This window comes from Megalops cyprinoides, chromosome 8 (assembly GCF_013368585.1).
Source record: "Megalops cyprinoides isolate fMegCyp1 chromosome 8, fMegCyp1.pri, whole genome shotgun sequence".
In the NCBI taxonomy this organism is placed as follows: domain Eukaryota; kingdom Metazoa; phylum Chordata; class Actinopteri; order Elopiformes; family Megalopidae; genus Megalops; species Megalops cyprinoides.
In genome coordinates, this window is record NC_050590.1 from 32112285 (window position 1) to 32129311 (window position 17027).

At 40.5% G+C, this 17027-nt stretch overlaps 1 protein-coding gene across 1 annotated transcript; it reads left to right on the forward strand.

Moving 5' to 3' along the window:
- The first annotated feature begins 10855 nt into the window (after positions 1 to 10855).
- LOC118781558 (achaete-scute homolog 1b-like) lies at positions 10856 to 11458 on the forward strand. The gene has a single exon (XM_036534513.1). It carries the CDS (start codon positions 10856 to 10858, stop codon positions 11456 to 11458), a length of 603 nt encoding a protein of 200 aa, XP_036390406.1.
- Positions 11459 to 17027: the final 5569 nt, after the last annotated feature.

A 17027-nucleotide genomic window follows, 5' to 3' on the forward strand; every position in this document is an offset into this window, starting at 1 on the left:
CGACCTGGAGGCAGCTCTCGCCACCCGCAGGGCATTGACAAAGGACAGGAGGGCTGTCTCAGTGGACATGGTCAGTTTTGAAGCCAGATTGGTTGGTATCCAACAGGTCATTTTGTGTCTCGTAAGGACACCAAGCAGTGGTTGCCCCTGCAGTTAAACAGAGCTCCATAACATTAGCTTAGCAGACACTATCATCATCTCTTATCTTTCTTAACAATGTACATAGAGCTGCATTTATAGAGCTGCATTTTTACTGAATTACCCAAGCTCACAACTGCTGTTCCCAACTTTGTAACCAGTAAACTTTGGGTTACAAATCCTAATGCTTACCACTGTCCCACATTGCCACTCTGTGTATTTTCCATAAACAATGCCATCCTGTTCAAACCCTTGATGCAACAGGAACAAAAACATGACATTACTGAAAACAATAAATATTTTAGATATTTTCCCTTGCTTAATTTTTTTAACATTATATTTTAATCTCCATAGCATTGCATAGCTCAAAGCTATACTGTTCACACCGTATTTCACTGATCAGTGTTGGCAGTAGAGTTGGATTAGTGGTGGATGTGACACCACAATGCAGGTAATTTATTAAAATGTTGTTACCATGCATAAATAGACCACCGGTCAAGATTTAAAAATTGATACATTTCATATTGCCCATCAAGTACTCATGCACAACTAAGCATTCTAATCTGTGGTCTGTAATTTTAGGAATGGAACCCCCCTACTCTATATGACTGCAAAAGCTGGCCTTACTACCGGGCAGACCTTATCACTAGAGTGAAAGCAGAAGTAGGCTGTCAAAAAACAGCTGCTATTTCCGGGGAAAGCTCTCTGGTTGCTTACAGACTCAAATTGTGAAGATTTTTTTTTTGTAAGTGAATAAATGCATGTATTTTGTGCATTGTAACAATATTATTAACTCAATCAACATGTCAAACTATATTTTTTCCCACCAGTCACAATTCTATTTTGGCTCCATGAACCTAGATTTATATACACAGTGACTTACAGTGACTTGCAGTGCCTTGCAGAAGTATTGACCAATTCTCTTTCACTGAATGACAAATGATGCATTGAAATTTTGTTCTGTGTGATCTATTTAATACCTTAAAACTCAACATTGATTATTTTCAGATAATGTTGTGTGTGTGTGTGTGTGTGTGTGCATGTTCCTTGCAAAGGTATAGATATAGATATATATATTTTCTTTAACACAGGTCTCCTTTAAAGCTGTAATACAGTGATCACTGTCTTACTGCTTGTTTGGTTTTGCTCTCTAAGTTCCAGTGATTGACTTACTGTACAATTGGATGTTTTCCTCAAGGTCAGGAGTGTCCAAGGCCAATTTCCCATTTACAAAAACAGTTAATATAGTGCACTTTTGGCAGTGGCAAGTAGGTTCTCTTGCATTTTTGCATATCCAATTTGGAGGTCTTTTCATTTTTGAGAAGATGATGTTGGATTTGTTTCCTGTAAGATGCTACTGGTCTGTTACTTTGTGATGTGGACTGTGCGTTTTTTCCAGGTCTGCGTTTTGACACTCTGCCTTCAGGTCAGCATAAAACGTACCCAGTTCTGGCTGGGATGGGATCTGCAGATGGACCTTCAGAGAAGCAGCAAGGCAGCAGCTGCTTTTCTGAAATTCAGCGCTGTCATTATCTAGAGTGACCTTTGATCTGTGCAACAGTTATTTCCATAGAAGTGGAACATACTTCAGGGTAAAGTACGCTTCAGTAGCCAGCATTCCCTTGGTGTACGCTGCTTAACATCAAAAAGTCCTCACACTAGTCTCAAGGCAATTCCAAGTTTAGGGGTGAAAAAGGGGAAAAACGTACAAGAAGGGGAGAAAAAAGAAGTTTCTTATTGCTATGGGTTCCAATCATTTGCCAGCAGAAAGCTACAAAATTGTAGAGCTGAGCACAGGAGATAAGTAGGTGTACATAAACAATGACTCATCAATTCACAAGGCTAACAAGGAAACATGACCCTTTCCATGTGAAACATGCAACACCAGCCTGGAAGATAGTGAGGTGATAGTGAAGACAGAAGTGAGCCAGATAGGCCCTTTGGTTTCAGCTCACTGAAAAACGCAGGGCAGCTGTGACGTGCTTTTGACTGAGAGGCAGGCCTGTGGTTCACCTTGATGCTTTGGCCCAGATGCAGGGAAACCACTAAGGACATGCAAGGGGAACAAATGTGTTCTTTGGAACCTAAAGGGAGGTTTCGGTAATGTCCACAGTCAGCGTCCTCTAAGAGGATCCCATAGCACTGATGTTATTTCTGATTTCATCAAACATCACACCAACAAAAAGTGCTTTGCTGCAGTGGGGCATGGCAAAATAGGAATCAGAAAGCTGCCAAATTGAATCCCACAGGGTATTTGGGTGTTGATGTTTTACACTTTGTTATGTTACAGCAACCCTATTTTACTTATGATGGCAGGATTTGGTACAATACAATTCATCATCTTTAATTCAAAACACATATTATTTCATAGAACTTTCATTAACATAGTAAATAATACAATCTCTGATGGGCCACAGCTGTAGTATCCCTGATCAAAATGGTTTCAGTAAATATTCAACTATATAACATAATACACAGAACAAGGGTGGTTGCTGCTCAGAGTAATATAACATAATGCCTGAATGACTGGTTTAATTATTTTTTTAGGCTATTTACACCTCTCCGAAGAGCTGAGACACAGTTATTAACAAAAACAATAGCTGTGTGAACGGCCCAGCAAGCCAGAGTGTGTCTTAGAGTGCTCATTCTGAAAACAATGAGACAGTTCTGTTGTAAATTTATTAGATGCACGTCTTGTCCTCTGTCTTTGTAGAGATGCTTACTAAAAGGCAAAATATAAAACGTAAGTTCCAACAGTCAGAAGCGTCAGGACTTTTCAGATATGGAAAGTCACAGCTGTCCCTACCTACACATTGTCATGCACTAGCTCACCTAATGTCGCTGCCTCAGAGTGAAAGTAGTTCCTCAATGGCCAGCTCTTCATTCACACCCCAAACGAGGAAGTGGACAAAAAAGCCCTTGCATTCTTAACTAACTGAGGGATTCCCCGGAAACGTGGTTATAATGTCTGTCAGTTGGTAGTTGCTTAAAATATGACACATCCTCTTTCAGATTTGTATCTTTTCCATCAGCAAGATCAACCACGGTTTGGCCCAACCCTAGGGCATATCTCACATACTTTTCAAAAAACCTTCAAAACATCCAATCCATCCTTGGCTACAACAGATATTTGGACCAGACTGGTCACAGAGAGCAATAAATGATAGAGATGTTTCTGCACACTCAGAAATTTTATTCACTCACTTGCGCGAGCAAGCATTTGCCAAATAAATAAATGTAAATGTAAAAAATTTTCAGTCATAACCAATATTACTGCTGCCACAAAAAAATCCTGTTTGAACAAAACATGATTTCATCAGAAATGTCTTTACCTGTGATAAAATAACACTCTGAAAACTGTAGAGCACAACAAAATGGTTCATGACCTTTAACGCGAGAATCAGAAACAATCAGATCCAGTGACTCTCATCGTTAATGTGACTATTTGGTTTGTATTTTTACAGCATTACATTCACTAAGCAGACACTCTTATCCATACTTACTTTATATAGCCTGCAGTTTTTTACATGTTATTCATTTATGCAGCTGGATATTTAGCAAAGGAATTTGGGTTGAGTGCCTTGCCTAAGAGTACAAAACCTGTTCCCCATCTGGGAAATGGCAACCTTGCCACAGTGCTCCTTACTACAGCACTGGCTTTTGCAGCATCTCATTAGTTAGGGTCCTAGTGGGTGTTTGTTATGGACGGTGGCTATCTTATGACCACTTCTCCCTATAAACTCTGTGTCAACTAAGGGGAAAGTCATTCACCAGCCACCTTAGGTAGATGCCATCCCTCTGAGTTCCTCAGTGTTCATTTTAAGTGTGGTGTGTGTGATCTGAAGGGGAACCCCCTTCATTCTCTTGCATTACGAAATATGCTATTTACATAATATTACATTGCTCATTTGCTTAAGAGATGAACAAATGTCTGACTTGTGCAGCTTACATAGTTACATTCTCTACTGATAAGCAATTATGGTTAACAGTACAACAGCAATGCCTCCACCCAGTATTTGAACTAGCAACCCCAGTTTCCTAATCACTTTACCAAGTTGAAAGGCCTGTCACACAGGGGTTTAGCTGTAACTGTTCATTCCTTTGGTACCTCTTCATCGTGACAGCATATTGGCTTTTGACGTACAATGCAATAGAATTCTATGATATAGAATAGTGCAATATTCCTCCATCCACCCCTTGCATCGTACATTATATAAGTGTGGTGTGTCTGACAATGCAATATATGTTTTCACACATAGGTATAAAAATGCAAGTAAATGCATCATGAAAATGAAACTACATTTTTACCCACAGCAGCTTCAAAATTAGGGAACATTATGTGCGTATCATAATTAGCATAACCCAAGCAGCTCATTCAAAGAAGTGTAAACACATTTAGTGCTCTAATAAAGAGTCTTGGTCAGTACAAATCCCACTTGAGGCTACTTTACAAGGACAGAAATTGTTTAAAGTGTGAGGTGAGTGGAGAGAATTCTTTCATCCCCAGAAAAACCCTCGAAATGAGGAAGTTGCAAATTTCAGCTGAATACTTCCCTCTTCTTGGTCATTGGAAGTGACCCCCACCACACACATGCACACACAGGACGTGCATGTGGCAGCTTGTGTGTTTAAGCACAGCCTTGTGAACTGTGATCTGGGTGGAAGTGGTGCTATAATTCAACCCTCTTTGACCTGTTTTCACTTCCCTGCCTGGTCTCACAAAGACGTCAGTAAAACAAACTGGTTGGGCAAACACCTTGTAGCATTATGCTATTAATGTGTGATGGAAGCACAGAATTAAACTGTAGGCAATGGATTGCTTCCATGTACAGCAGGCGAGTGTGCATCTCAGACACATGGCATAATTGAGGCAATCATGATGAATTTTTTTTTATTATTATTATAAATCAGAACAATTAAAGGGTCATGAAGCAGTTTTAGATGAATTGTGTTCCTAAATGATTTTTAAATTATTATTATCCTTTCAGGCCCCTGTAAACACACTGTGCAGTTCTGTCATGAAATGTACATTTGCAAAGGAAATAGTCAAAGCATTCTAACAGTGATGAACCTGTGTGAAGACTGCCAAAGCACAGAGGTATAAATGATTCAATGGTTCACATTCATGAACATAAATTGTCAACAAAGTGAAAACAGTGAAAATGATCACCAAGTATTAAGGGGTTTTTGGAGGGGAAGCCCAGATATTTTGATCAACATGGTGAAAACTGTCCCTCCCAAACTCAAAATATGTCATCACTCCAATTAAGTGAATAACCATTGAGGTATCACCCTCTTGGGACTCAAAAGGCACAATTCCATTCATTTACCATTCTGACTTAGGAACGTGGTTGAACTTTATTGGTTGTTTTAACAGAAGTGGAATACGGACTCAGGCATTTACACTCCCTCGACAGAAAATCTTTTGTCTTCTGCAGCTACTGCGAAGGTACTGCAGTTTTATTTACCGACCCTTATCTGTGCAGCCCTGGTTTGCGTCACTGTTCAAGACGGTTTCATCATTGGCTGGAATTTGTCACATTGTGCTCTGGGGCATTCCCTCTGTCTCAAATGGAGCTTGCTTGCTAACTTATGTCCCATACGTGGTGCTTTTGTGATAGGCTGCTATGGTTTTAAATTAAAATAAAGCAACGTTTATTGTCTTATTTTACTTTATTAAGAACAGCGTAGTAGTAAGGATTAGGTTTTTTCACCTAAAGATGATAGGATAGATTCAAAGGGGGGCACTACTATTGTACCCCCAAGAAAGGTGCTTAGCCTAATAAATCTGTGTACCTGATATGTGAATGAAGTAAATCATTCCAGATTAGGGTGGCTAATAAGTGAATAGATGTAATGTAGCCCTGTTTTCACTTTTTTTTAGTTAATAATAAACTGAAATTTAAACTCCATGAAGGTGTGCTGAATGAAAATCTTTAAATAGAAATACACCTTGCTCTTCATGTTACTGTTACCTTGGCAGGATGTGATCAATTTCAGTTTTATCTCAGTAAAATCAAGCATAATTTATTTTTTAGTTAAAGTTTTAAGAGCAAGGGTACCAGAAGTGCATGCTGATTTATTTATTTACTTATTTGTGTTCAAAGAGCATTTTGAATGTATTAATAACATTTGCTCCACGCAATGAAAGTTGCACTTTGGTGCTAAACTTCCATGAAAAATATAGCTCTGCACTAACTTGACCTCAACTGCCACCTACTGGTAAGAGTGAAACGTGACATTAAGTGTCTCATAAATCGTGCAAGTGAAGGGCTTTGCTCTTGCACTTGACCAAAAAAGATGGTGTTCATAACCAAACACGTTGTGTTGTTTTGGTGTCGTTCTCATTATGGGAATGCAAAGAGAATGATGCAATTGAAAGCAGGTGGTTCTGTATTTTTTTTCTCCTGGCTCAGCGCCAGGAGAAAATATAGAAGGGTGCACTTGCAATACACAAGGGTGCACAAAAAGTCATAAATACTATGTAGACATCAGGATATAAGGAGACAACTGGGGGTGCACCGAGGTTTGTCTGGGGGTGCAATGCACCCCTAAGCACCCCCATTGCGGTGGACCTACCCCCAGCTCTATAGTTTCCACCCTCGTGACATCAAGTGTGACAATGATCTGACTCATTTGTGGATATGACGTCTCTTGGTAATTGAAATGCTTTATTTTATCACTTATATTTTTACACTTGACAAAACTGTTAAGTCGATCTCTTGTACTTGTTGCTCCAATGCAGTAAACAGCACAGAGATAACATCTCCATCATTGAGGGCTGCCTTTTTGTTCCTGAAATTGATAAATTCCAGTTTCATGGTTTGGTCAAAGCTTCATTTCTTATTAACAGCTCATACTCAGGCTTTTGGGAACACTGACAGAACAACTAACCAATGGGAACACGCTCTTGATTTGTTCTCTTCTGTTGAAACACCCCTTATTCTTGTCAACAGAAAACTCTGTATCAAATCATCCCAAAAACAAATTCCCCTCTCTGAAAATAGCTTCTCAGAAATTACAGTCTAGGATTAATTACCTTCATCTTGCATTGTTTGATCTTATATCACTCGTAAATGGTACTAAGACCAAAGTCATGAGCTTCTCTTCTGCTGTCAATCTAACAACTGTCTGGATAGTGTTTGAGTTGACCTTTTGGATACATACAAATATTTAGGCATATGGGTGGACAGACATCTGAGCTTCAAGTATCATATAGAATATATTGCCAAGAAAGTAAACGTCACCTTTGGTTTTATGTTTAGAATGAAATTTTGCTTTTCTGTGAACACAAAGCATTTCTGTTTTATTTTTGCCTCATCTCATCGATGGATACACTGTATAAAGATTTACCTGTCCTTCAGCTTTGGAACATTGCACAATGCAGCCTTACAATTCATCACATATTCAGAGTACAATGCACACCATTGTAAATGATAAAGCTTGGTTGGCTGGCCATCTCTTGTGCAGTGGAGGGTGCATCATCAGTATACCTCCATTTACAAAGCCATTCAAGACAAGCCAAATGGTTACATTGGCTCAGAATTTAATGTAGTGCATGACTGTCACAACATAAGGTCACATGATTGCCTGAAATTCCAAGTCCCCAGTTGTTGCAGAAAAACTGAAAAGAAAAGTCTAGCTTATTATGGCGCTTGATCTTGGAACAATCTTCAGGCGAAACTCAAACTTCATTCCTTTATATCTGCAGCTAAATTTAAATCATTAACAAATACACTTGCTGAACAATGCACATGCATTCACATGCTGTTTTGTCTTTTTCTTTGTTATTATGTGTTTCTTTTCATATATGTGTATGTATGTTTTTACTCCTTTGTAATTATGTCTGGTGCCAAACAGTCCTTTCCCTGTCTTGGCTAGTTCTCATGCACAACGCATCACCAGGACTGAGCTGCCAGCCATCCAGGACCTCTACAGCCAGCGCTGCAGGAGGAAAGCACAGCAGATCCTCTCTGACCCCAGCCATCCCAGCCACAGACTTTTCACACTCCTGCCGTCTGGCAGGTGGTACAGGAGCATCCGGACCTGAGCCAGCAGGTTCAGAGACAGTCTTTACCCGCAAGCCATCAGGCTTCTGAGCTGTTGACACTAACACTTGCACACACACCATACACATGGCATACACTGACCACGGTGAATGGAACCTTACCTCAGACAATTGGCCACTTTAAGGAGACTAATGTTTACACTGTTTACATTGTTTGCCACTAGACACTTTAACTTCATCATCAATATTGCACTGCACTGTAGTGTACACTGCTACATTGTTACTTTGTTTACTATCTTACTTATTTTATTCTTTAAATATTTTTTTTAATCTTATTAAATTTTATTTTACTTATTTTATTTTATTTATTTATTATGTAAAGATGAGTTGGCTCCGAGGCTAAGAATTTCATTACTGGTAATGGTGTTGCATTATTATCAAGTATATGACAATAAACTTGAAACTTGTAAAATCGGTTTTAATCTCAGCGTAACTTCTTAGTAAAATGAAGGCTGTCGGTATATACTTCGACACATGCATGGTCACACAAAAACGAATTGATTCATATTTATCATTAGCACCATCAATACTTCCAACAAAAGGCTGCTACGGCGGTTACTCTTGACAATTAACATGTTGCATAAAAAACTGAACTGGATCATCGCTAGAGGTCGCTGTAAGTCAATCTTCTACTGCTTCCATTGCGCAGGTAGCCTTGAAAAGAATGTCCTCTGAAAATATGGTGCGCGTGTCAGTGTTAAGGTAGAACACATTTATAAATGCTTCAAAATTTAAGTAAATTATGACGTGAATGAACATTTATGACTGAGTTAAAATGTATCATCTCAACAATGATAAATACAAAACTTACTGTATGTGTTTATGGCTTCAAAGTCAACTTATCGCACACTCTGTAAGTGATTATACAGCCTTTCAGGAAGATTGTAAATAATTGCACATGGACAACCATCTGAAATCTGAACAACTATGTGCATGGAAGTATTTTTATAAACCGACAAATACGAAATAAACACTGTGCACGAGGTCAGAAATCCATTTCAGCCTTGAATTACTTTCAGCGACTGTGTAATGGATATTACTTACCCGGTCAAGTAAAATTTTAATAGGTATTCTTTAAAAGGACGTCTTAAAAGGAAAACACGATTCAAACCCCGATTCTCAAGAGACATTTTGCAACACTGTATAGTCCGTAACTGTCTCGATTTGTATTCGTATTCTCAACACAGCTCGAGAGTTGAAATACTCTTATTAAACTATTCGACTTCATGAAGAGAAATAATAGTTTTCGAGCCTTTGGGGCCATCTATGTATCAATCAATTCATGCAACAACTTCTGCCAGCGCTTGAGAAGAATGGGCAGTACAGTGCACATTCTGATGCTAATAGCGTATTCTAAGGCCCTGTCATGGTTTGGAAATCAATCACACTAAGGTTGTTAAACCGACCACGTTAGCACCGTATTTGTGGTGTCAGTTTGCCAGAGCAGAGCAATACAATGTAGCGCATGGCAAAATTGTTTGATTGTAGTGTCCATGAGTCATACACAGAAAGTCAGTGTTTTCATTTTCGTGCACGCGAGATGGGCAGAGAAAGAATGGCAAGTAAACGCTTTCGTGTAATCCTTCACGCCTTAGAGGCAAAACATTCTATAAGTAAATAACGTAGGTTACTATGCATTTGGTTCATTGTAATAAGCAATCTAATAGCTGTTTCCTTTGAGTCTCAGAATTTGTTTGATGTGAGGCATAACATTTTGGCATATTTTGCCGTGCCGTCTCGCGGCGGTGCCTAATATCTTTTGAATAACTAATTATATTGTTGGAAGTACACACTACAGCCAACTCCTTCCTGTAGACACTGTGCACCTGTTCTGCTTGCAGCCTATATGTGCGCGTGCAGCTGAGACGCGATAGCCCAATGTGGATTGCGACGAATGTCATTAAAAGGATGTTTACCATAAATTAAAGCAAGGTCTATAAGAAGCATTTATTCTATAGAGAGGCACTTTTGCCAGTTATTTCCTTTTCTCCAGTAGTAACCTGGATACTCGAGGGAACGTCCGTGGCATTTTATATTTGAACGGCCGTGTTGAGACGGCTGGGGGTGGGGGACTGGGGTGGAGAGACACTGATAATTTGAAATCTTGCCAGAGGTACATTGTCAAATTCAAAAGACAATTCAAAGAACCAAACCATTCACTTTTCTCCCCCATTTTCTTTCTTTCACTCTTTCTTTTTTTCACTCGGTTGCAAACCGTTTGAATCAGCCAATAGGCTTTCAAGTTAGGTATATTGGAATGTAAATGAGCACAGCGCGTGCTCCCGGTGCAGTGAAAGCGCTAGATTGTTTATTGAGCTCCCTGAGCCACGCGCCTGGCTCGCGAAGCCGGTGAGCAGAAGAATCACACAGCGGGGCGGGGCCTTCCAGAGAAGCGTGCAACTCTTAAGGGGTGGGGTGTAGGGCGCGTGTTGAAAAAGAGGAGTGCTGCCAAAGTTTACATCAGATCGGGTAGTGGAGTAGGTGCTGTTAGGGTTTGGAACCAAATCCACCGTGCGCTCCAGCCACACGCCCCACGCGAAGCACACGAGAGCGGTCCATTGCCAGCTCTTTCATTTGTTTTTCTTTGTGTGTGAGGGTGTGTTTTTGCATCCACTCTTTGAACGTCAACATCTTCTTTTCCGAAAAGAAATGGAAAGCACCACCATCACAACAACGCAAATCACTCAAGGTCCATATTCTTTTGGAATTCCAGAGGGCCGTGCCACGATCACCTTGCAATCTTCTGTCCAGGAGTGTGGCATCTCCAACGCTTCCAATCACCAGAGCAAAAACAAAGTGCTGAAAAGACAGCGCTCGAGCTCTCCGGAGCTCCTCAGGTGCAAGAGAAGGCTGAGCTTCAATGGGCTAGGCTACACTATCCCACAACAACAGCCAGTTGCGGTGGCCAGACGCAACGAGCGGGAGAGGAACCGGGTCAAACAGGTCAACATGGGCTTCCAGACGCTGCGCCAGCACGTGCCCAACGGAGCAGCCAACAAGAAGATGAGCAAGGTGGAGACGCTGAGGTCGGCGGTCGAGTACATTCGTGCACTGCAGCAGCTTCTAGACGAGCATGATGCAGTGTCCGCGGCGTTTCAGTGCGGCGTACCATCCCCTACTATCTCCAATACCTACTCCGCGGACCCGGAGTCGCCTCACTCCACCTATTCCTCGGACGAAGGGGGCTACGAGCATCTGAGCTCGGAGGAGCAAGAGCTATTGGATTTTACTACCTGGTTCGACAGATACTGACAAGGTAAATGACATCTCCACTGTTTTTATACCGGAGCCCTGCTGTCATTTTAACCAGTTCTTTTGCGTTTATTTATGATCGTATTGGATTTAGTTGAGAAACTTTAGAATCTTCTTTGGTAGTAATTACCTTCTTCTTGCAAAGTCTTGCAGGTGCAAAGTTGAAGCAGGAGAGGAAGTCTGCCGGAATACTTCTGGTCACCGTTGCCACGCTACGGGAGAAGAGGATTTCTAGGGTCCCCGTGTTCCTCTGGGGGAGGGGGGGTGCAACCAGTTTGTCCGGTCCTGTCGTCGACAGACAAAGGGATGCCACCAAATCCTGTGGAGCGAATGCTATGATGGTTAAACTAAGTGCAATTAATTATATTTGAAAGCAGGACGGGCACGTCAGTATCTCCACAGGAACGTGGTACCAGAAGAGGTTTGTATTCGGTACTAGTTGCCAAGTGAAGATCTGCAGTGAACCGAGAAAGACTGACACCCGTACGGGACTGCCACTGCTTTCAATCTTAAAATCGGGTGTGCTGGAAATTCGGCGGGAACGCGATACTCTTATTTTCTTTCTATTTTTTTCAATTGATGTAGTTACGCGTTCAATTTTTCTTTGTATTACACAGTGCATTGAATTATATGAAGATATTTTTGTATACACGAAATATTAAACATGAAACAAGTTGATTTTTTTTGAAGAACTGACACTGCCACCCTTAGCGCGAGTGTGCGCATGAGGTACAGAGAGAGTGCTGATAAGAACCGTTCTTCTTAGGCTAAGTCTGTAACCACTGTTGATGGGGCGATTTGTGGGTGTTTTTTACAGTCGTTTTGTACTCAGTTGGTATCACGGCATCTCTTCCTAAAGATGGCTTGAGTGTTTTCTATGTGGAAGATTACTTTTCAACGGATGCACTTGTGTTTCCCGTTTTCATACTAAAATGTACATATGCAATTTTTAACAGATATATAATATTTTATGTAAAATAGGCTTTATAAATAAAGACGACTCTATTTATACAATAATTTGTGATGCATCTCATTTCCAGGTTGACAACAGTTGTTTTCCCACAACATCAATCATGAGACTCTAAAATATTCTGTGGGCGTGTTAGAGACCTGCTTGTGCCTCCCCATTCAATGTTCGGGTAGTCAAATTAACGCGCTACCAGCGGTTATAAATACCTACAACACGAAACGCCCCTTCTGTCAGTGCGGTCTGTGATCCTTGAAAACTTACGCATTTTGCGTGAACCCAAGGGTATAAGTACTTTGTGCGCATTGGCACAACTCTCTGTTCAGTACTTTCAAATACCTTGCGCTACTGTGAAAATAACAGGAATAAAATGACACACAAAAGTATAACAGGGCTACACTGTGAAAGAGACATAAGCTCAACACACAGGTATATCTGTTACAGGCTGAATGTAATTCAGTAATGTCTGATGTCCTTTCTAAAGTAAGTAATGCATTTATCGACATTTTCACACAGACGAGAAGATTTAAAACGGGGCAGCTGTGCCATCCATTAAAAGACGTGCGCCGTGCTCCCACTTCGGCTGCATTGTGCACAAGGAGATTAATATTACTTTTCAGGCAACGCATTGTTTCTTTTTGTCCTCTTTACCCAATAATTTAAAAAATGGGCGGGGGGCATTCAAGGGTGCTATAAAGTGCATTTCGAACGAATCAGATAGACAATGCAGCAGGTTACGATTCCTGTTGCTCGATTAAGATCAATCGAAAATACAGCCCGTGATAACTTGCATCCCAACTGCGTTTTTCAGCTCAGACACGTACCCCAATCAAATGGGCTGCCTCCATCGAAATGGGGACCACAGCACCCCATTGTGACGACTATTGTAAGCGTCTTTGCGCCTCATTATACGTATTATTCGCTCCGCTTTATTGTAAATAAACATGGGTGCTAAACGAAGCATGCAGAAAAGAAAAAAGAATTGAATTTCACCTGCAGCTTTAGCTTTGCGAATAGAAAACAAAAAGCCAAGACCTCACATTCATGATGTCCGGGCAGAAAAATACGCACTTTGCGATTTCACTTTTAAGAGACACATTCAGCGACTGATGACCCATGCATAAGAGGTGTAGATTACTTTACGACTAGCACCATTTAAAGGATTACAATAGAATAAATTACTTTGCTCAAATAACTGCTAAAGCTGTTTTCTTGCTGCAGGTTCCAGTTTAATCCCCCCGTTGAAAGAACAACTCTTATGACGACCGTGGCCTTGTTGACAGATGATATTTTACTTGTATAATTCATTTGCAGTATTCGCACGATTACACTACACATTTATGCTCCGATTCCAACACATTTTCCAAAAATTACAGTACAGCCTTTTATCAAACGTTAAAAATAAAACAAAGTCAATATCGTTCAATCATCATTGTGAAGCTCGAAGTAGTTTTTATTGGTTTACAGATAAGTGTATCGAGTCCGTCTCCTTTACTGAGTGCCCCACACACGTCTTAAGTTTCTCTTGCAGGCGTGAGCCACGCGCCTGCACTCAAATGCAAACATGCGCTGAACCTCATTGGCTGACGGCTCGCGTTCAACCTGTATATAAACCCTGTCGACCAACCCAAACTAATTTTAACAAGTGATTAATGAAAGCAATTACTTATTTCTTTATATAACCCCCGATATCCCACGGAGTCAATAGAAAACCAATGTGGAAAAGAACCGCAACCCCATTATCGCATGCGTGAAAGTTTATTTTTGTATTGCCCTTTCTTGTCATGCAAAGGAAAAATGCATGCGCTTGCGTTTGATCGGCATTCTGATGATGGTCATGCAATTTACAAAGGATCCCCCCCTTTAAAAAAAATATTTATTCATGTAATTTAGCCGATGGGATGAGATTCCATCTCTCAGTGCGAAAGGGTACGGCTTATTGTCGGGTAATCAAATACCAATCAAGCACATATTCACGCAAGGGCATTTCCATACGTGAAGCTTTGATGTATGCACAGACTTTTCAGTTTAACAACTGTGAATTTATCGTACATAACCTAATGCAAAGCTAGTCACGATGACCTCCAAAACGGAATCTAAGAGGTTAATCTCTTGTTCTCGATAAGTAGCGATCAATTGATGTGGTTTACTTTGGTAAGGAAAGGAAATATGGTGCTAAATATAAATATAAATATAAATATAAATATAAAGGGATAGGTGTGACACAAACTGTATATATGTCAACCATTGGGCACTGCCCCCCCCCCCCCCCCCGTCAAACACTGATATCACAGTGGAAAAAACATGAATGAAAACTGAAACTGTATTCACATAACACATTACTTTACAATGGAATTGTGTAGTTGCTTCTTGGGGAACCATTTGTGTTGCTTGTTTCAATACATTTTTCAGAGTGCACTATTTTTATATTTACTGGGTAATATTGGCTATTGATACTGTGGTTGCATATCATGATCACACTGTCACACATTTTTATCTGCTTTGATTGCAAATAAGTTTTATTTGTTATGATCTTTTACATTCTATGATTGGCAAATTAGTCAACATTTTTATTTGCTATGACAAAAATTGAATGGAACCAGATTAGTGTGAAAAGCAGTTTACAATATAATAACATACTCTGTGCACTTTCTTAGTAGAGGTTTGTTAGTTTGTATGAAGACAGTTATTACAGCTGAACTTTTAAAGTAACTGTACACTAGTCTATCATCAACTGGGGAACCCTTTTCTAAAAGGTGTTTGTCTGCATCTTGTTTTTAGGTGCTGGTGTTCTTCTATGTTTGTTTCTTCTATCTTCTATGTGTTTCTGTGTCCCCTAAATTCAGGAGTCTTACAACTGTCACCCCACAAAGCTCCAAAAACTGCTGTAAGAAAAAAAAAACAAAACAAAACAAAAAAAAAAACAAATGCTGAAGAAACAAAAAACAAAAACAGCAAAAAAAACAGCAGATTTTTCTTTTATGTCTCAGCACAAGTTTCAACTTCAGGTTGTTTCAACATACTTTAAGCAGTGCAGAAAGTAAGTGCACACACAGCAGGGTGTGGTGTTGTCTTGGTAAATCGAATGATATAATCTCGACACTGTTATTCAGCTTTTGCAAAGTGAATGTTAATCTCTCCAGTTACTTTTGGGAGGGCAGCGACCATAGCTGAAAAACATGATTGAAAATGTCATTGATAGTATGCCTTTATGTCATAGATCAATGGTGGGATCAGGTTAGAGCCAGTCAGTGTGCAGTTGAGCATTCTTTTGTCCAATCACATTTCGGATGCACACCTGTTTGGCGCCAATGGGTGGGGCCTGACCAGATTGTAATCCTACAGTGGTAATAAGTGACCCACTGAGCTTGTAAAATGATAACAGTGGCCTTTGGCCAGGCCCATATTGTATTTCTCCCAATGACAGACACACCTACTGGTGTTCGTATAGCATGAGCACTAAAAGTTTTGGTAAGAGTGCAGTGAACGGAATGCAGTTTCTGTCTCTCCTTTCATTAGAATATGCTGAACTCCAGAAATGAGCTACAAGGGAAACTAAGAATGTCTGCATGTTGTGTGTCAGTATTTCATTGTCAATTCATCCTCCAAAAAAGTTAAATAAAAAACTCTGCAGACATACTACATTACTTTGCTGTATGAAAACATAGTACATCCATCAGATAAAAATGTGCCAAGCATTTGTCTGTAGATGTGTGACACTTTACAAGCTATGCAATGAAGGAACTTTTTAAGTGAAGGGGCCTGATCATGAGAACAACTCTGGGTTCATTGTTACCTCACAGCTCAGTCATCGGTCTCATCAGACATGTGGACTGCAGGTCAGCTTGTTTGTGTGTGTCATCAAATGCCTTGCTGAGCTGATGAACCCACGGCACACACACACACAAGCAAGCAGACACACAGACACATACATATACGTGTCGGGTTTCCAGGGCTGTGGTGAATGAGACTGCACAGGTGACCTGTGGGATAGGCCCTGTGCTACTCACCGACACCATGCCCATGCGGGAAAATCCGCAGCTCTTCGCTTTATTTGCTTGTGCCATCCATCTTCTGGCCCCTCAAAACAAACGCGCCAAGAAAAAATCATGGCTGATAAAATGAATCCGCCCAAATTATGACAAATGATTGAAGTGACACCTAATTCAGAGACAGAGCAGGGGAGAGAGAGACAGAGAGAGAGAGCAAGAGTGAGAGAGACAGGGAGCAACCTTGAAAGGCTGAAACAGGGATGTTAATTTTTAAGCAACCACAAAAAAAGAAAAACCAAAACAAACTCAGAGTTTTTTCCTGCTTGTCTGGCAGGGCCATTTATAACCTGTGGATGCCTTTGTGGTGTTTGCGATCCAGTGGCACAAACAAGGACGGGTGAGTGGTACACAGTGAGTATGTGAAGAGTAATGATGATGAATTGGATGCCTTTGGAAGGACATTCAATAATACCTGTTCCGATTATTACCGATCAGATGGTTTCTCCCCTCTCTCTCAGGCTGTCCAGGCTCAGCTTTCGGGTCAAGGCCCATTGTAAATGCACCCCTCAGATAAGGGCAGGGTGAAGCCAGAACTGACCAAGGTTGAAGC

Coding starts and splice junctions, on each gene's coding strand:
- LOC118781558 (XM_036534513.1), top strand. CDS start 10,856: ATGGAAAGCACCACCATCACAACAACGCAAATCACTCAAGGTCCATAT.